This window comes from Haliotis asinina, chromosome 15 (assembly GCF_037392515.1).
Source record: "Haliotis asinina isolate JCU_RB_2024 chromosome 15, JCU_Hal_asi_v2, whole genome shotgun sequence".
Lineage (NCBI taxonomy): Eukaryota > Metazoa > Mollusca > Gastropoda > Lepetellida > Haliotidae > Haliotis > Haliotis asinina.
In genome coordinates this window covers 21,596,335-21,623,214 of record NC_090294.1, presented here as the reverse complement: position 1 = coordinate 21,623,214, position 26,880 = coordinate 21,596,335, and the positions used below count along the sequence as shown (strand labels likewise).

General features: G+C 42.0%; 1 protein-coding gene across 1 annotated transcript; it reads right to left on the bottom strand.

The window, feature by feature from the left end:
* Positions 1–1,194: 1,194 nt before the first annotated feature.
* LOC137264817 (transferrin 2-like) lies at positions 1,195–25,076 on the bottom strand. Its single transcript, XM_067800150.1, has 14 exons — positions 24,753–25,076; positions 20,514–20,658; positions 20,024–20,148; positions 18,606–18,704; positions 17,354–17,512; positions 16,473–16,663; positions 13,658–13,976; positions 13,274–13,520; positions 12,808–12,923; positions 11,916–12,032; positions 5,516–5,689; positions 4,687–4,881; positions 4,092–4,167; positions 1,195–2,590 (listed from the first exon to the last, which is right to left on the bottom strand). Exons 1-14 carry the CDS (start codon positions 24,811–24,813, stop codon positions 2,338–2,340), a joined length of 2,277 nt encoding a protein of 758 aa, XP_067656251.1. The 5' UTR covers positions 24,814–25,076; the 3' UTR covers positions 1,195–2,337.
* Between the last annotated feature and the right edge of the window lie 1,804 nt (positions 25,077–26,880).

The window sequence follows — 26,880 nt, the reverse complement described above, 5'->3', positions numbered from 1 at the left end:
ACGTTTGACGTGTGCAACGTGTCCATGGCACGTTGTCACCGTACGTCGCAAGGTTCATCTGTTACTTCTAAATGATTATTAAATTGCTTTCCAGAGTTTGGTTCCAAGAAAACAATGTCTGGTCACAACGGAGCCTGAACATTGAAGGCTGTTGTTGTAGCCTCGTGGTTAAGGCGTTTGCTCCTCACGCTGAAATCCGGGTTCGATTCCCCACATAGGTACAAGGTGTGAAGCCCATGTCTGGTGGCCCGTGCCGTGCTAGAAGCGGTGTAAACCCAAGCTCACTCTCTGAACAAGGATGGTACATGGTACTTGACTGTCACAATGCCGTGTTAAGGAAATTGTTTTCTTCCTAAATGATCTTGTCGCATTGATCATTGCCAGATATTTGTACGTAAATGTAGTTTCACCTGAAAATAAAATATCATCTTCTTTCTTTTGCATAGTACTTATCCACACCCGCAAAATTTGTTGAGTTATTTCTTAATAATTTCTGGTCATAAACTTTTCATTTGACAATATATCATTTATGCTGAAAGAACATTTATGGTGTACTGATAAAGCATTTCAAATTCATCTGCAACCATAACCCAATAAAGAGATTACCTGAACACTATTTTACACCTTATTGACGTAAAAGCCAATCTAAGCACAGGTTCCTGGTTAATGTTTTGGATTCTATCGTTGCTGTAAGTCACTGGAAAACTGTTGAACCTTCTGTAATCATCCTGCATCAATGTCAATAGCTCATGGAGCAGTCAACTCTACACAGCATATTTGGGAGCAGTGCATTGGCAAATTTTCATGAATAGGACAGGGGATACCAAACATGTTCAGTGAGTGAGTGAGTTTAGTTTTACCTAGTACTCAGCAATCAACATTCCAGCTATCAGCAGAATGAGTAACTGGGGTACCATGACATTTTTCAACTAAGCCAATGAGCCTGACCACTGGTTAGTTGTATGGGTTACTGAAGATCAATTCTAACCCGGGTCCAACCATGTCGACCAACCATGTCGACCAACCATGTCGACCAACCATATCAACCAACCGTATCAACCAACCATGTCAACCAACCATGTCGACCAACCATATGGAAGTACATAGAAGTTAATAATAAATGTTGACTAGATAGAAAACAGAATCAAATAATAGAACTTGAAACAAACTGGAAATAACTGCACAACTCAAACAGATATAAAAATGACTTTATTTTACAAAAGTATTTCTCATGAGATTTTCATAATGTACAAAATGTAACGATAATTGCAAACTATAGTTATGTACAATCCTGTAAAAAAACAAGCCCTTAAAATATTTTTTCGACCTAATTTTAAAAGAAGAAATACAGTTTCATAATGAATCACACAATTAAAAAGTTAACGATACAAAATCCAAAACTTTTGTATCACTTGTAATTAAATAAGATTAGTTGCAATAACTATTGTATGACACAATGAGAAAAGTCCCAAGTCTGACTCTAAAAGCATAATATATAATTGCTAGTGCAAGAACTTTAATCGCATAAAATACTTCAACAATTACAAAATACAGTGCTGCATGTTACAGATATTTTTGTCCAAATCAGGATTCAGTCTTCTCTCAACAGTACTTTGAAAAAATACATTGTAACTGGCAAAATAGCACTGTATTGAAAAGAATTCTTCTAATTATATTTAATGATCCGAACCTATAAGGTAAGCAACACATATGCATCTAATGCATTCACTAACATCAGTTTCTGACATGTTACATATATGATTGGTGGTTATGATATGAACATACTATGTACACATGATATCTGGGTATAAAATATATTTACAATTCTGAAATGAGAAACATTGGATATTAACCCCTGGGCAAGACTTTCACAACAAGTAAGTATAACCAGTTTTTTTGTTTCAGATCTGTCATGACCAGTTACCAAATTACAAACAACTTGCATTTAATCAAAAATAATATTTAGCACTCCTGACATTTATAACCTGAAATATTTTTAAGCCACATGGTGTTTACTACTTATCACACTATTCTTCTTGAGCAATAAATTCAATTAATTAATTACAATATACCAAGAAATCTTGCATATATTGTATTGCATCTCTTCAAAACCACTGGTGAATGTTGTAGAAGTATTAAGAAATATATAAAAAAGGAGGAACTTTATATGATCATAAAAATATGAACAAAACAGGAGATGTCGCCAACTTAAAATTAATTTTGATTTCATGACTTCAATACCATTTAGATTCTTTATCTTTGAAGTTTACCAAAATAAACATTGTTCTGGAAATATTAGATTGGTATTAGAGCAAAACGGCCCAAAGTTTAATGACACTATAACCTGAGGAACTGTACCACAGTAAGTAATGCTACCACAAACATGAAGCTGGGGGACACTGAGAAGGCTCTGGAAGGGGACACACATGTATATTTGTGAAGATTTTCTATCTGGGCAACAAAGTCTTCTCCCAGCCAGTCTAAATAGTTCTGTCTGTTATTGGGGATCCTCATAAGACGCACAGCCGCATCCGTGAACATCAAGTCCGAGTACCATGTCCCTGAGTCAAACATGTGGAAGTCACCATCACTGGAAACGAGAAACAGATCAGGTCAAACGAATCCTCCTCATTCCTTAAGTGTGTATGTCTCTATGTTATATAATGCCACACTTGGCTTTCGAATGAGTGAGTGGATTTAGTTTTACTCTGCTCTTAGCTGTATTCCAACAATATCATAGTGGGGACCACGAGAACTGGGCTTCACATAATATAACCATGTGGAGAAATAACCTGGGGATTCAGTGTGATGAGCAAATGGTTTAACCACTGGGCTACCCCACTGACCACTCAGTTATAGAATGGTGTGTAATTATCAAATCTGGACAAGACAGGCCAGTGATGAACATGAGGAACTACCTATGCATTTGTTGGTTAGATGGATTTTTGTTTAATGCTGCACTCAGTAATATTCCAGATATACAGTAATCAAGTGGACCAGAGAGTGATCAACATCATCAACATCATCAACATCATCAACATCATCAACATCAGTCTAAGCAGTTGGGATACAATGACACGTGTCAACCAAATCAGCAAGCCTGACCAAAAAGGGTTCTTGAAGACCAATTCTTACAAGAATCTTCAGGTGGGCTAAGTGCTGGGGAAGTTCAGTTCCTTCAGAAACACTATGCCACAATGAACCATCTGAGGGTGTTATGCCACAGTGAACCATCTGGGGGTGTTATGCCACAGTGAACCATCTGAGGGTGTTATGCCACAGTGAACCATCTGAGTGTGTCATGCCACAGTGGACCATCTGAGGGTGTTATGCCACAGTATACAATCTGGGGGTGTTACGCCACAGTGAACCATCTGAGGGTGTTATGCCACAGTGAACCATCTGAGGGTGTTATGCCACAGTGAACCATCTGAGTGTGTCATGCCACAGTGGACCATCTGAGTGTCATGCCACAGTGGACCATCTGAGGGTGTCATGCCACAGTGAACCATCTGAGGGTGTTACACCACAGTGAACCATCTGAGGGTGTTACGCCACAGTGAACCATCTGATGGTGTTATGCCACAGTGAACCATCTGAGGGTGTTATGCCACAGTGAACCATCTGAGGGTGTTACGCCACAGTGAACCATCTGAGGGTGTCACGCCACAGTGAACCACCTGAGGGGGTTACACCACAGTGAACCATCTGAGGGTGTTGTGCCACAGTGAACCATCTGAGGGTGTTGTGCCACAGTGAACCATCTGAGGGTGTTGTGCCACAGTGAACCATCTGAGGGTGTTATGCCACAGTGAACTATCTGACGGTGTTACGCCACAGTGGACCATCTGAGGGTGTCATGCCACAATGAACCATCTGAGGGTGTTATGCCACAGTGAACCATCTGAGGGTGTTATGCCACAGTGAACCATCTGAGGGGGTTATGCCACAGTCAGCACTTCTCCAGCAAACTCATGGTGCCATGTAAATTACTGGTGCCACACAAAACAGTGACTGATATCATGAGCAACATTTCACACTAGCGAGGAACAAAGACATGATATCAATGAAGACATTAAACATTAACTTACATGTCAGACGAGAAGAACTGTTGTCCATAGTTGACCAAATTCCAGAAAATCTCACGCTCTTGTGCACTCTTGAATTCTATAATCCCAAATTAAAATACATTAGCCATTATTATCAAACAATGTTCCAGTTTTTCAAACAGTTTCTCTTGTGTTATGAATAATTACAGTAATGACAAGATTTTATCTAGAACTCTAGAGTTCAATAACATCCAATTTCTTGACATGACTTCTGTCAATCTGTTATGTAAAGACCTCTCAACGTTTAACATGGCTGCAGGAAATTCCTTGACAGATTAACTATGGCCATATAAAACACTCTGGCAATCGCTAACTTATTCTGAGTACTATATATAGTGCCTTATAGTTATACAACCCGTTTGCAAGAGACTGAACATAATTTTGCTAGAAAAAGACAATTAATTTTAAGCTGATGAGGACATCCACGCATGCTTCATTTAGAGCTTTAGCATGACAGAAAGATCAGGGTAGAAGGAAAAATGATGTAGATCAGGGACTGTGAGAATGACTATGTTTGCACATACGACTTGTGTTTTTTTCCAAACTAACAGCTTATTCTTCCTGACAACACACTTACTGGAAGTGACAATAGCATTAGCAGGCACAATCCCAAGATGGCATTCAGCGAACTTGTCTATGTTGACCCGTCTTCCATCTTTACACAACAGCTCGTAGTCATCCGACCGACGGTTCCTCGACCACTTGGCATGGTTTCGTCCATCGGTGTTGTCTCGCACGGTCAAATGTCGCACAAACGATACATCACCGCCACCTAGAGGAACCAGAGTCACATTTGTGTCCATGTATGAATGGTAGATGTGTACTGTATGATTTTAAAATCATTGGTTCAACTAATCATTTGAGCTCCTGGAACGAGAAGCCTAGAAAGTCTTTTGAGATGTGGAGGTGATCATATCATTGACAAAATGCATCCGACGGAAATGTCCTGACAATCAATGTAAATTCTCTGACATTTTGTCCTACAAATAAAGTTGCCTTACCTTAAAATATATGAAAAATATTTACCTATAACACAAATCAAAACGGAGCCCAGGCAATTTTAACTTGCCAAATTAATCTTGCCTTGGGAAAGATTTCTATTTGGGACTGAAGTCCTATTGACAAGTGTGATGTATTTGATACAAAGGACAATTGGTGAGATACTATTATCCTAAAACTAAAAAGCTATTCTTCCTATGTTTTCAGTGTGTAAACAGCAACCAGTCTGTAAACAGCCACAACCAGTCTGAAAATGGTCTAGCCAATCAGTGTCTGTTATGGAGGGTTTAGTCATTATCTTAAATTGTTTGCTAGTTATTAAACATATTAGCTGGAGACCTTTTCTGAAATGGAATCCTTATAGGTTTGTCTGTGTTACATATGAACAAGGTGATAGTTGAGCTCACGTTCAACAAGACATCTGAAGGCACCGCTGGCGCCATAATACTGCTCCTCGCTGTTCCGCTGACATTTCCTGTAGCCACCTGCGGCACATCCCTCGCACAGGCTGATGGGAGTTTGTTTGGGGTTGTACTCCTTGTCCAGGGCTCCTGGGATGCAGCTCCGTACAAACAGCTGGCCTGAAATATCATTGGATAGTCAATGGTTGGTACTACTGTCTCAAACATCTAGTCTTATATCATGGTACCTTCAAATGGTGAGGCTAAGAAAATTATTAAAATCTAAATATTTTAGATATTTAAATACTTACCTTACCATAGGTCTTATGCATATTACCTCAAGCTTCGCTAGAAGAGATCAGACAGTCGTTGATTCGCCATTCCCTAGATGGCTACCTCATGTAATCTACGAATGTAGTCACGGAAGTGACGTGATCTCCCCACTCGCGCAAGCGCGAACAATCCAAAAATCACTTTTACTGGCAACAGGAAGGTCCGAAGAGTCCAGAGTGGGGAGGAGCATCCAGCGTTGGGAGGGAGTCACCGCCCTATGGTAAGGTAAGTATTTAAATATCTAAAATATTTAGATTTTAATAAATTTTTAACTTACCTTACCATAGGTCTTATGCATATGGCTTCGACAGATGAATGGTGGTGTGGACTCTGGAGGACCAACCCTCAGCAACCAGTGCACATGCATTAGGAGAACCTGGGAGACCAATGCCAACAGTCACAGGACAAACCTGGAAGCAGGACAAAGAGTAACCCAAGGGAACTCCAAAGAAAAACCAACGCACCCTGAGGGTGAGGTTAATCTTAAGACCAACGGTAAGTAACAGTGTTATTACCTAATGGGCGGACGTCCGGGTAAGTTGCTGGGCAACCACCAACGGACTGAAAGACTGTAGTCCCTCCATGTCCTCAACTGCCAAGTCCCTCAGGTAGTGGGAAGCGAAGGCAGTAGACGACGACTTCCAAAAGCAGCCTTCCATAGTTTGTGGCACTGTGCAATTTCTATGGAGGGCCATGGTAGATGCCAACGCTCTGATCTCGTGTGGGCTGTCCGCCACCGGATGAGGTAGACGCTTGGCATCAAAAGCCGCCAGGATCGTAGATCGAAGCCATAAGGCGACTGTGTTCCTGTTCACCTCCCCTTGCAGTTAGTCGAAAGCGGGATGAACAGTCTTTTAGGAGAACGTCTCTTAGAAGCCAACTTCCGGATGTAACATCTGAGGGCTCTAACGAGACACAGCAGCTCCCCCTCCATGTCCTCAACTGCCAAGTCCCTCAGGTAGTTGGAAGCGAAGGCAGTAGACGACGACTTCCAAAAGCAGCCTTCCATAGTTTGTGGCACTGTGCAATTTCTATGGAGGGCCATGGTAGATGCCAACGCTCTGATCTCGTGTGGGTTGTTTGCCACTGGATGAGGTAGACGCTTGGCATCAAAAGCCGCCAGGATCGTAGATCGAAGCCATAAGGCGACTGTGTTCCTGTTCACCTCCCCTTTGCAGGTAGTCGAAAGCGGGATGAACAGTCTTTTAGGGGAACGTCTCTTAGAAGCCAACTTCCGGATGTAACATCTGAGGGCTCTAACGAGACACAGCAGCTCCCCCTCCAAGTCATGTTGTCCCAAGACTGCAGATGACAGAGGAATGGAGAACAGCCTGTCTGGCTGTCCAGGGAGCTGATTCTTGGCCACAAAATCTCACAGGAGACCCAAGTGGGCTGGTCCATGCCTCGACTGATCCAAGCGAACCTGCGTGACGTCCAGGGCATGAATTTCACTAGCTCTATCTGCAGTAGCTAACGCTAGAATGAAGACAGTCCTTTTTTTTTTCTAAAGGCTTATACAGAGGTCCTCTAAGATGTTGTAGGATGATGTTGAGGTCCCAAACTGGAGGACGAAGCTTAACTTTCCGGTCCTCCAATTTGCAGGCCTTGAGTAGCGCAATAAGATCTGGTACCTTGGAAATCTGTTTATCTGCTTTAATCGAATAGAGTTCAAAGCCGACAGATAAGTCCCCAAGGTACTGCCTCTAAGATGCTTGCAGTTATGCAGGAACAGGAGGAAGTTCGCTAAATACTGTGGAGAAGCTGTCATAGGGTCTTGCGATCTTTGAGCGCAAAAACTCTCAAATGAGCGCCACTTGTCGTCATATAAGGACCTAGTGGACATTCGACGCTTGCCACGCACGAGGAGTAGCCCTTAACTCTTATTGCCTTCTGCAGATGACCCTACTGTGAAGATGAAATCTCAGTGGGTCCGGATGCAGCTGCCGACTGTGCGGATGTCGAAGCAGACGTAACTAATCTGGGAGCTGGTACGACTCTCAGCTGGCGAGATGACGCAGGTCGGGGAACCATGGCCTGGCTGGCCACCAAGGTGCGACCAAAAGCAGTCGCAGGATCGTGTCGATCGCCCACGCCTGCAGGTCCATAAAGTGACTGAGTGGAAACCCTGTGCTCCAGGGTGATTAATTTCGCCACTTGAGATGAGTACCCCTTGGCCCTCAAGACTATCACAGATGGTCCAGGCGCAAAGATGAAACCGTGACGGATCCAGGTGCAGTGTCCAATTGTGAGGATGGTACAACAATTGGTCCCACTCTGGAAGCCGATTATTTGAAACGTCTCTCGACACAACATATTCTCTGTTGGAGATAGACGTAGGGGGCGAGATAAGGCGTCTGCCATGAAGATGCAGGCTCTTGGTATGTGAGATACTTTTATTTGGAGGATCAGACTCGACCACGTCGAAGGGTAGAAACGACAAGTGTAGTAGAGGTCGAGGCCTCCTTGACCCTTGTTTACCTAAAGGGCTACTATTGAGTTGACCGTATGGATCATCAGTAGCTTGTCTCTCGGTGCTGTCAACCAATAATAGACATGCATCACCGCTTTTATCTTCAACTGGGTGATGTGAAGAGATAGAGCTCCACTCCCCCAGAATCCTGCTGCAACCTCCTTGACTAGATAGGCACTCAATCCTGGTAGAGACGTGTCAACCTAAAGATGGTTGTTGAATGACGGCTCTAATATGCAAGTTCCAAACATTGACCAGCGAGTCTACCACTGGTGTGGAGTCAAGACGTCCAAAGTCCTAAACCTGTCTTGAAATCATGATCAAGAAAACGCTGTCATAGACGTAATAGTAGACGTCTACGTCTGATCATATCCTAAGGTGACGTGAGCAAATCGAGTAGACATTATCACTGACATAGTGATAACGGACAGAGTACAGCTTGCTTTTAACATCGCCTTGAACTTCGACCCCCGAACCTGGGACGGCGATGTGATGAATCAAATCCCGCGGAGTTAGTTGAAGCTGACTTAACAGCCTGATAATGAAGTACAACTCTCTCAAGATAAGCTTGTATGCCATAAAAATGCGTCATTCTTCGACTTCAGAACAACACGCTGTACATTATGAATGTGTTGACATTTCAAGAAGTCTACTTATAACTGGCCGTCTGTCCGATCAGAAACTGCCATACATCGCTGCACGCCTCCTGATAAGCAGCGTTGAGACTACTGTTAGAGGATTTCTATGCCGACTAGAGAAATCCAATGCCGCTGTAGACTGCTAGTCTAGAGTGTAAACGACATCTTTCCATTGTAAAATGACTGTAAGTCACTGCAGACAACTTCCTTACACTAGAATCATAACAACACATTCTGCGCAGGGCGTTGTCCCTCGATGACCAATCAAATTGTAGATGTAACGACCCTGGGATCCTTTGCAGGGCGTTGTCTCTTGGGCACCAATCAAAATGTAGACGTGACGTCACCGGTGTAGCAGGTAACTGATCATCATGAAATCTTGTAAACGGTGATACCCTGCTAGCCTATAGGCTTGACCGTAACCATGCTGTTTGCGAGCACGTGTCCAAATGAGTAAAGCGCGCGAAAACCCTTCCGCCGCTTGAAACTGACGTAGACAAATTGTTTTTCAGATAGATGTGTTGGAATTTTCCCCGAAGATAAATGCCGTCCTCTCTTGTAATAAGAGGTGTAGTTAGGCGTGTCACTTTGTTGTTGTCTCGTAAAATCTTCGTGACGAAATGAGTAAAGCACGTGAAAGAAAACTTTCTCCGCTTGAAGTATATGTAGACAAATTGTAACGTAAGGATCTACGGGGATGCGACCAGTCCCTCCCACCTACCGGCGTAGGAATATCTGGTACGGTGATCGATCCTTGAGGCGTTGTCTTCAGACAAGTCCATCGCCGCCGCCGAGGTAGCTGACGCCAGCGCAGACAACGGCTTAAGCATCCGCTTGAGTTCAGTCTCAATGGCCACCTGCTTAGAATCCTGCACTCTATGAGAGAGCCGCGAGGAGTCCAATAACCGCTACAGAGATACAACCAAGACAGCCACGCTGTCCGCGAAAACCAGGCTGTCTATCTTGTAATCTGACTTCCTCGACTTACACGCTTAGAAATTCGGATTAGTTGACAATTTCGCATAGACCGCATGTAATACAACCATGGCGTCCGCCACCATAGGATGAGGCGGGATGAGTAGTTCCGGTGATAAATGAATTGCTGCAGGGTTGCTGGAATCAGCCGAAGGCGAAGGGCAGTCCGGTAACCTGTCAGCAATCCACTCGAAGACGACTGATAAGGGTAGTCAAGTGCCATCACCATCGCCGTCGCCTCCTACTTCCTCGTCGAAGTCCGGGCAAAAACCTTGTACCTCCAGGTCCTCCCAGGACATGGAATTCGAATCACGCCGCAGTGTAAGAGACGGAGTCGATGCATGAGCAGCAGATTCCTTGGACGGGATCCAAGGTGGTTCCGGTGACCGCAAACGCCGAGTTCTAGAGGAACGTCGAGGTGATATGGACTGGGAGAGCAAGTAACATCTTCACCTGGTAGTAAAGCGAGAGTCCACATTCAAAGGGCGTCGCGGGGACCGAGAACTCCGACAAAGACTACTGTGGAGGGTACAGGATCGCCGACTCCCAGGGAACCTGGAGCGCGATCTGCGCCGAGAGCTCTCTGCCTCCAAGCGCCGAGCGCGCCTTTCATCCAACTGTCGTTGCAAAACCTCTTCCCTGGACAATGTATGCAACACCCTGGCGCTGGCGTAGGCATAGGCGCTGGCGCAGACATAGGTGCTGGCGTAAGCACAGGCGCTGGTGTCGGCATAGGCGCTGGTGTCGAGACAGACGCTGGCATCGCAGCAGCACCGGGCGTGAGGAGGGAGCGCAGGAACCTCTGGACCTCCGGATGAGACAAGCCTCCGGACAAAAACAGATCCACGATGGAATCCGAGCGAGGTGGTTCCGGGGACAAACGTACAGGCGTCATGGACGAACGCCCCATCCCAGGCGTCGGCACAGGCGCTGAAGGCGGTTGTAAGTCAGGGTCGTCCGGCAGAGATCCCAACGACGACGCTGGAGACGACAACCTTCTCTTCCGCTGTGAAAAATGCTTCCTCTTAGCCGCAAAAGCAGCCTTGAAACCAGCAACCAACAACGCCTCGCAGTACTGGCAGCGTCCGTCAAAAGAGCAGGCCAGAGACGCACAATCCGGGCACCAAGGGTGGGGAAATTCGCCGATTCTTGCCCCTAGCAGACGGTGCTAAACTGGCGAGACATACACAGTTAAGTGCAACATACAAAACATAACAATGCGTTGAAACCAACGCTAGGCGGTAGAAAAAACACCCCTATACCAGAAATGCAGCACCAACGCACCCCCACTATAAAGTAGGCACGCCCGTAAGCTCGTGACAGCGAAGGGCAAACAACCAAAAAGGTTGCCTGCGTACATCGCAACGTGGCACGAAAAAACATATAAATGCAGTGAAACCTGGCAAAAATACTAATCGACATGGAAAACCACATGGAGGGAGAAAACCAGCAAGATATAATACCCCCACGGACGCCATGCCGCACTCACACACGACGCGGGCGAACCCACCCCGAAATGAGAGAAAAAACAACCCGAGGTAGCAAAGTAAGTGCAGTTAAAAGATAACATACCTTAACACGCACACCTAAGGGATACAAACCATACCTACCCGTGAGGAAACAACTTTATTGAACCACAAAGTAGGTAAACTAAGCAAACCAAAAACGTCCGAACAGACGAACGCTAGAAGTAAAAGTGATTTTTGGATTGTTCGCGCTTGCGCGAGTGGGGAGATCACGTCGATTCCGTGACTACATTCGTAGATTAGATGAGGTAGCCATCTAGGGAATGGCGAATCAACGACTGTCTGATCTCTTCTAGCGAAGCTTGAGGTAATATGCATAAGACCTATGGTAAGGTAAGTTAAAAATTACACAATATTGCCACAGAAATAATAAGAAATTTACAACTCTTGAAAGATATACTGATGTGTTTGGTGTGATGGTACATTAATATGTCCTATTTCATGGAAAATTATCCTTCACATACCAATATTTTCAAACATGGTGCAGTCTCCTGGAATGAACTGCTCTGTCTCGATGTAGATGTTGAGGGGGATAATCCATCCGTCGCCACGTCCTATGCCAGGCTGACATGCCCGTTTGCCTTCAAGTTAATATACAGTCATACTGAACAACACTGACTATAATTAAATAAAGTGTAAACAACAATAGAGACAGTGAAATTAACCAAGGAAAGCCAATGTAAATTAGCTTGAAAAGGAGAAATATTTGGCATACAAAATCATTTAATGTGACGTAATGAAACTGACAATGTACCTAGAATATCCATGAAATAAGACAAGTCATCCATATCCATCGCAATGGTAAATACTTATAGGAAATAAGCGAAACTTGTTCTATGAAGTCTTGACCGATCTGTTTAAAGTTCTATTTCATCAATTATAATGAACCTAGGTCATAAGTTGACATTCCAAGAGGCAAGTTTTGGTGAAAAATATTGTGAAGCATTTGGTCTGGAGATGGGAACCTCTGAAATTTAGGATTCAAGTCAAAAGTGTTATCATGGAAAAATGGAAAATGCTTTTTCGAAACTCCTAAACTATCAGAAGGCACAAATAAACCATTAAAACTATATATGGTCCAACTTTGGTGGTAATAATGTGTGTTTTTCAAGATCAACTTTGATAATAATATCTTGTATGGACATACTGTCATGTCTATTTTAACATCTTCCATAAAACGTGTTGCAGATGACAGAAAGCACACTTTTCACAATATATCTGTACCTTTGCAGTCTAAATAGATACATATTAATCAACATATACAACGATCTTGTCAAGTGTGGTTACGAAAGACATACACCAACTTTATCAATTGTGCAGCTGACATTGGAAGAAGCTCTCATAAAATATTCCCACCTTTCATATTGAAGAGTGTTGTTATCTTGTCTGTTTTCCTTGCTGCAGCCACCACCTTGAAACTCATGGACATATCACCATAGTCCTCCGCCGCAATGGGGATCAGGTTAAAACGTCTGATCGGAGACAAGTCAAACCAATTATCAATATACAGGTGGCGAGTCTGACAATACAGAAGTCTTGCAAACAATGTTTGAAAAATTGCATTTCAATAGAGAGTCTAAGGTTTTATGATGCTTATAGCAATATTCTAGCAATATCACAGTGAGGCTGACCAGAAATAGGCATAACACATAGTGCCCACTAATCAACTCCTGCCTCTACATGACAAGCAAATGCTTTAACCACAGGGCTACCCCACTGTCCCCGGTATACAATGGCTACTGAACATTATCAGAGGTCCCAAACCTCTTGAAAAGGTATGAAAGAATTTGTATTTCATTGCAAGCCTCCTGCAACAACTGACCTGCCAGCAATGTAGATATCTCCAGCATCTAGATTCATGAGATCAGCATCTCCCTTGGCGATCATATCCATGCACTGGGTTGTGTTGGTGCCCAGTAGACAATCGATCTCGGGTTTTAGGTCCTTGGCCTTGAACGCCATGATCATGGACTCACACTTGATCTTCTCTGCGATTGAGATGACACACCAGCGGGCTATGTCAAGTGGGCAACGCTGCATCTTGTTCAACACATTGTTGAATTCAGGGCCTGTAGAATTGAAAATGTTCATCTGAGATCAAATACTCAAACTGAAGCATATCGATAGCATACCACTCTTAACACTTCCACATTCTGGTAAAATGTCTCAAATCATTCCTCAATCTATGGTCCTCCAAAACACTTACCGACCCACTCATAGTAACTGGCGTCAATGTCCTCTATCCTCTTGGTGGTGTCCGAAAACATCAGGTTCTTCCTTAAGTAAACTGGACCTGTGTTATCGTACGTATTCTTAGACTCAAATATCTGGAATTTGTCATAATATGTCCCGCCCACTTTAAACCAGTCCACAGCCTGAAGGATGAATCTCTTGAAGCTATTGATGACCTCTGGCTCCCGCACAGCAGACGTCATTATCACATGGGAAGGGATGAGTCCCCAGTTACATTCCGCAAAATCAGTGACGGGGCGCTTGGTATTGTCGGGGCAGAGCAGACGGAATGTCTGTAACACAGCAAGAAACAAATGCATTTTGGGATATCTGAACTATACTAGAACAAAAAGTTATGCCAGCCTACTTGAAAACAAAGATGTGAATGCTGTGGAAATGTTAGGCTGAACTAATTGGGAAGACCAATCCATATTTAGAGAATGTTCAACTGGTAACTGATTTAGGGATATCATAATCATTTGTATTTATAAGTAAAGGAAATATAGTTACAGATATGATGACACTGCTTTTCAAAGCAAAATAACTGTTCCGGTTGTGTCTATACGACACTATCAAATTTAGGTTTCACTGGTTAAAAGTGACAATCATGTGGCCATATATTACAGCTGTGACGATATATTGTAGTATTGATAATCGTGATACATTATCGAACGATAAATATATTGATACTATTTTTTGCATCATGATACATATCGTTGATCTAAAAATGGTTAATTGTCAGAAGAAATTGACGGTTGTGTCAATATTTACACTGTTACTTGATATCAAAACATACGTTTCTAAAGAAAATAACTGAGGATAGCATATCGTGAAATGTATCAAATCGTTGCAAGACATCATGAATTTTTCTGTATCGTCACACCTCTACTATATATCAGTCATCTCTGACTTTCACTTTTCAAAAGAAGGTAACCTTTTTGAGGAAAACAAACGCATGTTTTCCAAAAGCGAATGCATCCTGTTGAAAGTAAAAGATAATTTACGCTATGGTTTTTAAACTGAAAGTACTAAACCCAATCATGATAGCTCCTTTTTTCTGAAATATTTCATATGTGCCAACCTATATATTTGCAAAATATACTGGGGGGTGCTTAACTTTTTATCCTCAGTATATAACAGTATGAAGATCATTAGTATGACATACTTAGATGTTCAACTGGTAACCACAGGTCTATGTCATTCATGAATGCTAGACTAAAGTCACATGTTAAATACTTACTTCGAGTGAAATATTTTTGTGGGCAAATATCATTTGAAGCAGATAATTATAACATGCTGTTAGGAACTGTATATAATGAGGCTGTGTGAAACTGTAAATCAAGTTGTGACAATACTGTATGACTAGTGGTTGATATTGTCTGTCTAACAGGTCATCAAGCGATTGGGCGAGTTTTATGCAGCACTCAGCAATATTTCAGATATATGGTGGCGGGCTGTAAATATTTGAGTCTGGACCAGAGAATTCAGTAATCAACAGCAAGTGCATCGATCTGATCAACTGGGAACTGATGACATGCGCCCACCAAGCCAGTGAACCGATGACATGAGTCAACAGAGTTAGTCACCAATTACAACAGGCATAGTTGCCTTTTATGGCAAGCATGGGTTGGCTGAAGATCTTCACGGTTCTGATCTAGTTACAAAATGTACAGCCAATGACTGAAATCCACAAAACTCACTGAAAGTGCTGACATGTAGAACCATTCCCTTTAACTAGAGTTATCTGCCAGTATACATCTGCAGCTATAAATAGATTTCTTGCCTTTGTTTGGTTTCTCGGGGTTTATTGCAGCACTCAACAGCATTCAAGCTATGTGGCGAAAGTCTGTAAATAATTTAGTCTTGACCAGACAATCCAGAGACTGATATCATGAGCATCGATCTGCGCAATTGGGAACCAATGACGTGTCAACAAAGTCGGCGAGGTTGACCATCCAGTCCCGTTAGTCGCCTTTTAAGACAGGCATAGTGGAATATGATGACATGGCTTGCGGAAGTCCATTTCTAACACAGATCTTCACGGGTATCTTGTGACATATCACATTTTTTTCACAATTAAATGCACGGGCAGAAATTTCTTTCAGTCTCTTTCCCAGTAGGGTGCATTTTGTTTATAGAAACTACTGGGCATGATTCAGGGACCCCAGTATATACATGATTCAGGGACCCCAGTATATACATGATTCTGGGACCCCAGTATATACATGATTCTGGGACCCCAGTATATACATGATTCTGGGACCCCAGTATATACATGATTCAGGGACCCCAGTACATACATGATTTAGGGACCCCAGTATATACATGATTCTGGGACCCCAGTGTATACATGATTCTGGGACCCCAGTGTATACATGATTCAGGGACCCCAGTATACACATGATTTAGGGACCCCAGTATACACATGATTCAGGGACCCCAGTATACACATGATTCAGGGACCCCAGTATATACATGATTCTGGGACCCCAGTATATGCATGATTCAGGGACCCCAGTATATACATGATTCTGGGACCCCAGTATATGCATGATTCAGGGACCCCAGTGTATGCATGATTCTGGGACCCCAGTGTATGCATGATTCTGGGACCCCAGTGTATGCATGATTCTGGGACCCCAGTATATACATGATTCAGGGACCCCAGTATACACACGATTCAGGGACCCCAGTATATACATGATTCAGGGACCCCAGGATACACATTCACTATACCCAAGAATCCCCTGCCCCCCCCCCCACGACAGGTCATGCCGCAATAAACTTACATCAGGCGTGAACTGAGATCCAGCCTGTGATGTCATCATCTCAACAGTGTCATGGCGGAGGAAGGTGAGGTCACCTCGTCCGCTGGCCATACAGTTGAAGGCTCCATCAAACCCAGCCGAGGGATCACTGGTGGTGCATCTTTCCTCTCCTGCGCCATTGCAGGACTCGCACACAGATGTGGGGTTGTTGCCTGGGAGATAGCGAGAATTGCTACATAGTTACTACAGCTACTTGTTGCTGCCTGTATAATACTTGCTACATAGTAAATAACATGGTTAACTACCACTTTATTACTTACATATTTATTACATAGTCACCATGAAACTGGAGACAGACAGAGAAGCAAGACATTCTGTGGCACTGCATTTGCCTGCTTTTCATAAAAATGCCCACTCCTACTGATTCTGATTGGTTGCTGAAAGACTGGGCAAGGTTTGTCTTATATTCCAATAATTTCAATAATGCAGTCTGTGTTGACTTTCTCAGTTTTAGCTGTTAATCCAAAACAGTGAGTGAGTTGGGTTTTAAACTGCTTTTAGCAAAATTCCAACAATATCTTGGCAGGGGACACCACAAATGTGCTTCGGGCTTCACACACTGTACCCATGTGGAGAACTGCAAGTGTGTATTTGGCACGAAGAACAATTGATTTATCTACCTAACTGCTCCCTTAATTTAAGGAATTCATGTTAACATGTTTTGCATTTATGGAGTTATAAACATAAAACCTGCTACGCACACTTTGCATTAACACAGTTACATAAAACAGACATTTTACAGCTACCATTTGGATGTTCTTGGAATATCTTGCCAAAGTTTTGAAACTGTCAAAATGTACACCCTGCCAGAGCTGCGCAGACTACAACATAACAGCACTCACCGAAAGGGTTGTAGAATGAAGTGAGAGCTCCAGGCAAACACATTCTGTTGAAGAAGCTGGTTACAGACTTCACAACAGCGTTACACTCTTCTACAGGGATTAGGTTCCTGTCCAACAGCTCGGCAATGGGATACAAATAGCCAGCACTCGTTCCAATACCTTTAACAGAAGTAGGATCAACCATTATATCAAGTATTCAGAAGAGATGATACAATGCTGATCAAGGAGACTTGGAGCAATCCAGGTGATGATCTTGTACAATAACCAAATATGATAACAATAATGGGAGACACTCTTTATGGCCTATTTAATGTTTAACGACCAAATGAGCATTATTCCACTGAGCAAATGCTTGAACTGCTTTGTCTACCCCATGAACCCATGGGGTAAAAATGCCAATCTGTTGAGTCTGTCTAACCATTCCAAAATAGTCATCGTTATTACCAGAATTCCCATTTGTGCAGAGACCTGTTAGTTAACACAAAGACTGGCCACTGAATGACATGAGTGGTAAAGCACCTTGTGAGTGAGTGAGTGAGTGAGTGAGTGAGTGAGTGAGTGAGTGAGTTTAGTTTTACGCCACACTCAGCAATATTCCAGCTATATGACGGCAGTCTGTAAATAATCAAGTCTGGACCAGACAATCCAGTGATCAACACCATGAGCATCAATCTGCACAATTGGGAACCGATTACATGTGGCAACCAAGTCAGCGAGTCTGACCACTCAATCCCATTAGTCACCTCTTACAACAAGCACAGTCGCCTTTTATGGCAAGCATGGGTTGCTGAAGGCCTTTTCTACCCTGAGCAGACCTTCACGGGTCTAGCATCTTATCAATATTCCATCAATATCACAACATAGTGAAAGGACCTCACACATTGTGACAATATGAGGAATCAAACCTGGTACCACAACCCATAGAAAAAAATTGGAATGTAAGCAGAAAAAAATTCACTCAATACATCAGTGGAGAAAAAGAACATCAATACTGGGTAAGTGAGTTTAGTTTAGTGAGTGGGTGAGTGAGTGAGTTTAGTTTTACTCTGCTTTTAGCAATATTCCAGCAACATCATGGCAGGGGACACCTGAAATGGTCTTCAGACATTGCACCCCTCTTGGGAATCGAACCTGAGTCTTTGGTGTGATGAACACGTTAACCACAAGGCTACCCCACCACCCCAAGACAACTAGAAAGTCAAGGACAACTTGTATACTGGTTTAGATCTATAGATGAAATTATTAAGATTACCTGGAAAGCAGATATTTTTCTTGCGCAGAGTATTCAGGTCAACAGGCCTATCCTGTCGAAAGACTGCCACAGCGTAGTAGTTTGGATTGTCCTTCACAACTGTAAGATACAACAAAATACATGAGTGAGTGACTCTAGCTGAAAGGTCATCATCAGCATTTCAGTTGCATCAGCTTGACTCTGATCTATCTGTACAGTGTGCATAGTATTCTACATATTGGTTGGGTTGGTTTGGTTTGGTTTGGTTTGGTTTGGGTTGGGTTGGGTTGGTTGTGGTCGGGTCGGGTCGGGTCGGGTCGGTTTGGGTTTGGGTTTGGGTTGGGTTGGGTTGGGTTGGGTTGGGTTGGGTTGGGTGTGAGTGTGGTTAGGTTGGGTTGGGTTAGGTTGGGTTGGGTTGGGTTGGGTTGGGTTGGGTTGAGTGTGGTTGTGGGTTGGTTGGTTGGTTGATTTGGTTGATTTGGTTTGGTTTGGGTTGGGTTGGGTTGGTTTGGGTTGGGTTGTTGGTTGGTTTGTTGGTTTGTTGTTTAACTCCACACTCAGAAATATTCCAGCTGTATTGTGGTCTGACAATAATTGAGCATGGATCAGATCAACAGCATGAGCATCAATCAATCAACTGGGATACAACCAAGTCTGCATGTCTGACCATCCCATCTTGTAAGCCACCTCCTATGACAAGCATGGGTTACTGAAGGCCGATTCTAACCAATCTTCAGGGGTACATGTTTACTAATTCTAAGGTCTGTCCAGGAAAACAGCACTAACCTCCATCATGTCAGAATGAAATTACATACACCAAAATATCAAAATTAAACATCCCATATCATCAAAAAGCGACAGTTCATCACTAGGCAATTAGGACAGCAAATCTCAAGAAGAATTAGAAGTTTCTATTTATTCTTTATAATTACTACCCCAACAAAACTAAATTAGTTTAAAAATAGGTAGCAAAATCCCTTACCAGGAAGCAGTATTCTTTCGTGTTGCTGTTAATTCCCCCACCCCCACCCCCTACCTTTATTACTGTCTTTGGTCAGATGGGACTGTATTAGGTCTCCTTGTACTAGCAAACAATGTTTTATCGTCCTTACGCAGAAAATGACCAATTTCCATTATCAAACATTGCAAACAGTAAAGTTATACTTATGCGCATGTCTCAGTTGACTGATTTTCTGATGCAATCATTAGTGATCAGCAAAAGCTTTGGGAAAATAAAATACTAGTACTGGCAAGTGCACAAAAGGAGACCTGTCCATGGAAAATGTTGACTAATTGATGAACATAAGCAGTTTTACTTAAAAATACCAAGAAGCAAAATAAGATTTTGAATAGCACATTTGCTACCTCAAAGTGTTTAAATTTTGAACTCTGAGCTTAAAACAGAATCTAACAAATGCTTTCAATAAAAAGACACTCACTATCTTCATAGTTTTCTGCCAATATTGGTTTCATGTTGTGATATCGGCCAGAGTAGTAACCTTGACCTGAATCCAAGGTCATCAGGTCAGCCTGGTCATTTTCTATCTTGTTCATGCATTCAAACCTGTAAACATGACAAAACAAATGTTTTTCTGTAAATAAACCATCTTGAAAAATCTTCAGTTAAACATAAAGAATAAACTGTAACCAAGAGTAGAGTGAGTATGGTTTTATGCTGTGTTATGCAATGCTTCAGCAATATCACAGCAGGGGACACCAGAAATGGGTTTGACACATTCTGAACATGTGGGGAATCAAACCTGGGCCTTCGGTGTGACAAACAAATGTTTTAACCACTAGGCTACCCTACTTCACACACACAGGACACCTTCGGGGGACAGAAACAGAACCCACACCCAAGCATGACAAGTGAACACTTTAACCACTGAGTTACCAAATTGCTGTGAACAGACTGGAAACGCTACTTACACGTCAACACTTCGGACACATTCGAATGCAGAGGGTATGACTTCACGCCCCACAACGCTGGCGTCATATCTGAAAGTTTCTAACACTTCCTGCAGCTTTAGGCATTTTGCCTCTTCATCGTCACTCACAACACACCACCTGGTGGCTGAAACAAGAACCAACACATTTCAATGATTGAGTGAGTTTAGTTGTATGCAGCACTCAGCAATATTCCAGCTATATGACAGTAGTCTGTAAATAATCATGTCAGGACCAGACAATCCAGTGATCAACTGCATTAACATTGATCTATACAACTGGGATGACATGACATGTCTCAACCAAGTCATTGAGCTAGGCCTCTTGCAATAAACATGGGTTACTGGAGATCAATTCTTACCCGTAACTTCATGGGTCTACACACCTAGAGAAGTGACCAATGAGATCAATAGGTGCAGATTCAAAGGAATAAATGTTATGGTGAACTTCATGGATTATGGTTAAAGGTCATATGCTACAAAAAAATCAAACATAATTAAAACACATTTATCACTTATTCATGACATATAATATACATTGCTGCTTTTAAAAAACAAAAACAAAAAAACAAAATTATAAGCGTGCAATCGCGATTCAAAAGTGCAATATTTTGTACTTGGGCTTACTTCCCCCCGAAACGAAGCCCTCGGGAGACCGAACCCAGTCATAGCGGGTGAATGTGCACTCAAGTGTAACGACAGCTTCCAATTGGCTGGTTCATTTGCGGATACGCTGAGGGTTGATTGTGTGTACAGAAAGATGATTTGTTTGATGGGCATTTATAGCAAGTCACAAGAAAGTAAGATTCTTTATGGATAACAACTTCTTTTTGTATACTTGATGCATCGTTTCAGTATGGATTCATATACTGTTGGCAAACAAAATCATACACACTAAAAGAAGTCGTTATCCATGAAGAATATATATAGATATGTTGGGTTTAGAAAATACATGTTCTCTGAAATGTTCTCTCAATCCAATAAAAAATCATGTCAGTTGAGATGGTAAACTACTGCGTGGCTGGAATCTGTTATTTGTCCAAGTACAAAGCAGGACTTGAAACTGACAAGAGTTTGCTCCAGTTTCTGTCAGATCCAGTCATCCGAACTTCATGGATTATGGTTAATCATTGTTAATACTTACCCGAAACTAAAACTAGAGCCATAAGTGAAAACAACACTACCACTACTAAGGATTTACCTGTACTAGCCCTTAGCTGAGCATTGACAAATTCCATCAACATAATGTGAGACACTAAACAACAACTGAAAACATTAGTCCCTAAATCCTGAATCAGTGAATGAAGCTGAAATGTGAACAATTTGAGTTGAAGCAGGAGCTGCTTTCTTTCCCTGCCCCATACAGGGGAGACACAACTCTGCATGGTGAATTCAAGACACATGAGCAAGCAGGTGAGTGAGCGAGTTTTACATTACTTTTAGCAATATTCTAGCTATATCACAGTGGAGGACACCAGACATGGGCTTCACACATGAGGAATCAAACTTGGACCTATGGCGTGACGAGAGCATGGTAGGTAGGTGGGTAGGTGGGTAAGTGGGAAAGACGGTGGTTGGATGGATGAAGCATAACAAAGGCAGGTAACAGGGAGCTAAACCTTGTCAACAAAAACTATATCGTACAAAATTTAAAAGCTATTCTGTGTGCATGCATACTGAGCTTGTGTATTATTTACCGAAAGAATTGTCTACAGGTTTTCTGTTTAGCAATTGTGTAATCTAATATTTTGAACAAAGTATCATGAAAATACAATGGTGTTCACACGAGAATTAACTAAAGGAGTGAAAGTTGAAACCTTTAATTAAGCTTATGAATCATTTACACAGACAGTGTCAAATCATAAGGTTAATTATCCCTTTTTACAAAAGTTCTAATCTTAAACCTTGCAAACATTCAAGAAGCAAAAACATGTTCGACTGAAAACATTTTTCAGGATTAAAACCCTTTTTGATGTAATGTGCACATTACGAGAGAACTGAACCTCAAAATGCATTCAGTGTCAAGCTGTTGACAAAACCATGCATGAACACTTGTATCAAAAATACTAACACAGGTAATGACAATTAGCTATAGAATGACATGGGAACTCATTGCTATATCATTATCCCCCATATATCTCCATTCTGTTGGCAATATTAGGTTCAGTGTCATAGACTAATCAAGTTACACAGAAATGTCCTAGCTCTGATTCAGACATGTGATTGTGAAAATCACGGTCTTCAACATTTCCACTCAATTCCATATTACCAGTGAGTGAGTTTTAGTTTTAGTTATTAGTTTTATGCCACATTCACCAATATTCAAACTATATGGCGGCAGCCTGTAATTTGTAAATAATCAAGTCTAGACCAGACAATACAGTGATCAACAGCACGGCCATTGATCTGTGCAACTGGGAGCCAACGATGTGTCAACCCAGTCAGCATGCTTGACCACCCACCACGACAAGCATAGTAGCCTTTAGTGGCATGCATGGGTTGCTGCAGACCTATTCTACCTCCCACCACGACAACCATAGTAGCCTTTAATGACATGAATGGGTTGCTGCAGACCTATTCTACCTCAAGTCTTCACAGGTAGAATGCAGGTGCCCTCATCATGCTCATGTAAATGAAGGACAAAAATCAAAGGGAGGTAACTGACCAGAACTCAGGGAGGAGTGAGTCTGGCTTTAATGCCGCTGTTAGCAATATTCGAGTAACAACAAATCAATAACTAAAGGTGACACATCTGAAGCAATTTTTTCCCAACATCATGATCAGTAGCATTGCATCTGAAGAGTCTTAACAATAAACGTAGAGTAATGGAGCCCCTAGCTGTTCTTAGTTTCATCATGTTCATGTATGGTTTTACGTCGTTTTACCACAGCAGACTACACAAGAAGTGGGCTTCACCCATGTCGTGAATCAAATGAAAGCTTTAATTCTAAGCAGGAAGGTTAGCTTTGGATGTTAGAATTGGTATATACTTTGATATTTAAGTATCAACTGAGTTAATGAAAGCGTTAATTCTAAGCAGTACTGTGATGCCTTGCAAAGACAGATCGAGTGATTGAGTATGTTTTCAATGTTTCAGGATAACTGCAGTAGAAGATACAAAGAAATGGTTTCACATGATGTACCCATGTAGGTAAACAAACCCATGTGTTCATCACAACAAGTGAATGCTTCAACCACTAAGCCCCTATCAAAATCACAGGGTAAGCAAAAGCTATAAGAGGCTACATGATCTGGCTCTGAATCTCATTCACTAGGACTTCACTGTGTTCATATAATGCCCCATTAAGTTGAAACAAAAACATGTAGAAAACCTACTACACATACGACTCAGAGAACATGGTAACCTGGAAACTCTTAATACAGTTTGGCTACAGAGCAGAATCCTGTTTCCCGCTGGGTAAATAGTATCCAAATGAAATGAAATGAAAGTGAGTGAGTGAGTGAGTGAGTGAGTGAGTGAGTGAGTGAGTGAGTGAGTGAGTGAGTGAGTGAGTTTGTACACCATGTACACTGCTATTATTTGGCTATTATTTATCCACTAAACAGTTTATCTCCAGTAAACTGATAAGTAGTACTCTCATCAACTGAAACTGAATATGAGTAACTGTGTGTAGTTTAATACTGCTTTTAGCATATTCCAGCAATACCACTGCAAAGAACACCCAAACTGGATTCTACACACTGAACCTGGGCCTTCAAAACCTAGGTCTTCTGCATGAGAGAGAACTTTGACCACTAGCCTACTCCTATGACCATTAGTACCACTTACACATAACCATGCGCCCATGTTTCCCCATTAACTTCTAATCTACATTGTAAGCACTTACTGGTGACTGTTTTAGTGTCTATTGTGATGATTATCATCATGGAAATCAATATGACATTCACATTCTCCCAAGATTGTAAAACATTTGAAATTTCTAACTGTCCTCTTGGATATGAAAACAATCTGATGGTAATAGTGATATTGATAGAATCAGAGAATATATACGTGATTATATACGTTAATTTCTACTTACTATTAGGCTATCTATAAGATCTAGATCTACATCTACAGCAAGTTAGCACAACAGTTCGTGTTAAGTTGGGTGAATGAGGAAATGTGACTCATAACGACTTTGTGTACACCTGTACCTTTCTGTTATACTCAACTACAGGGTACCTGTGTTGTCAGTATAGAATAATTAGCAAATACACTTACGTCTGTCAGCAAGCGCAGTTGTAAGAAACGCCAAAACTAATACTTTCAAGTTCCAGTGCATGATTATTGAGTGTATTCCGACAGACCACTACACTTCCGCCATTTGCATTCAAACCGTGTCACCGCTGTCGCACCTGAAAAAATAGTGCGCATAGGTTTGCCACCGATGACATCTAATTAACCCTTTGTTAATTATCACAACACAGCAGTCTATCCCAAGAAGGATAGTATGGTAATGCTAAGAAAGGTATCATTAATTATTTGTGAATTCCCTATGCTAATGCTCTTTACACCTGTGCGCGAAGTTATACATTTGTCAAGTGCGTACCTATACCGGTGTCCAGGTGAAAATGTTCCCACTGCCAGTATATCTGTCTGGGTATACTGAATCTACTGTGTGTAACGAGTATTGTAACAGTCTAACCTTTTACAATCATTTGGACAGAATAAAATGTTAATGTTGTAGCTATTCACAAATGAAATAGTGACAGGTACGTAAAGATTATTGAAGAAATATTCGATAACTCCAGGATCGTGTTTAGGGAGGTGAACCAGTGGGATCCAATAAATTCCTGAACTATTACGAGTTACGCACTACTTTTCTTGAGGCCGATGACACAAATAAATGCTTCGATAGGTACGAAGAAGTGTAGTTTGATATATGATTTTATGATATGTGACGCCAACATATACATGATCCACTTTGCTTCTTAGAATTCTTATTTTACGCTTTCACAGATTAATTATCTCATGAATTTGACTGACTGTCAATCAGAAACTGTGAGCCTCGCAATATATTACATTGGATCCACCCTCGATTATCCAGTGTATTACGTTGTCACTGATGTCGGGTAATCGAGGACGGGTGGAAACCTTCGATATTTAAAAAATATTATGCGTTATCACATCGTGTCGAGGGAAATACGGGGTTTTATCAGTGCCTTGTAAGGTTGTAATACAATGTAATACAATCTTACTCGGGACGCATTTATCTAGCTGAATGTTTTCATTAAATCAAAACAAAACAACACGCATCGAATCGACTTGTGTTTATATACGTGAGATGCCACTGTTTGACCTAAATGCACCGCGCGGATATACCAGTTATGTGACGGCGGTCTATAAATGGTCGGTACCCGGGAAGGTCCGGGTTAGAACAGACCGCCACCGTATAGCTGGAATATTGCTGAGTGGAGCATAAAGCTCAACTCGCTCACTCACTTACTATTAGCATTGTTTTTTTTGTTTCAAACATCGATGAACATTTCAGGTCGATGTTCATTCTGTTGATCACTGAATTGTCTGGTTCAGACTCGATTATTTACTGCCCGTCGCCATATAGCTGGGATATTGCCGAGTGCGGCAGGGAGTTGAGTTGCTGAGTTGTAAACAGTGACATATAGTGAGTGAGTGAGTTTAGTTTTACACCGCACTCATCACTATTCCTGCTATATGGCGGCGGTCTGTAAATAATCGAGTCTGGACCAAACAGTCCAGTGAGTAACAGCATGAGCATCGATCTGCGCAATTGGGAACCGATGACATGTGTCAATCAAGTCAGCTAGCCTGACCACCCGATCCCGTTAGTTGCCTCTTACGACAAGCATAGCCGCCTTTTATGGCAAGCATGGGCCTATTCAACACGGGACCTTCACGGGTCAAGTGACATATACTGAACAGTAAAAGAAACGCAAGTCTGTCCTTTTTTTGTCACTTTACCAGGAACGTTGGACATAAACATGAACTCTTACTTTTGTGAGTTTGAATTTTTTAAACTTGAGCATTTCTGTTGCTGTTCAGTATACAGTACATACTATTTTGTGGTGTTGACCGCATCATCTGCATTTGGTAACAATGTACAAGCAGGCATTATTAAAGTCATGTTCTCGAGTCTTTGTGATACATGTGGTACTTAGCATGAAAACTGATTTGCAGATGTATCTCCCTGTGTGACCAGAGGGGAACAGGCATCTTCAGCTATTCAAGGATTAGCTTCTCTGGATCCTTGGTTGACCTAAGGTCACGTTACCTTATGTACACGCCAAGTTTAGGTCTTCCAGAGCTTGCACGTGGAGTGAGAAATGTGGAAAAGGAGTTGAACACTTAACTGGGGGCGAGTACACACCCT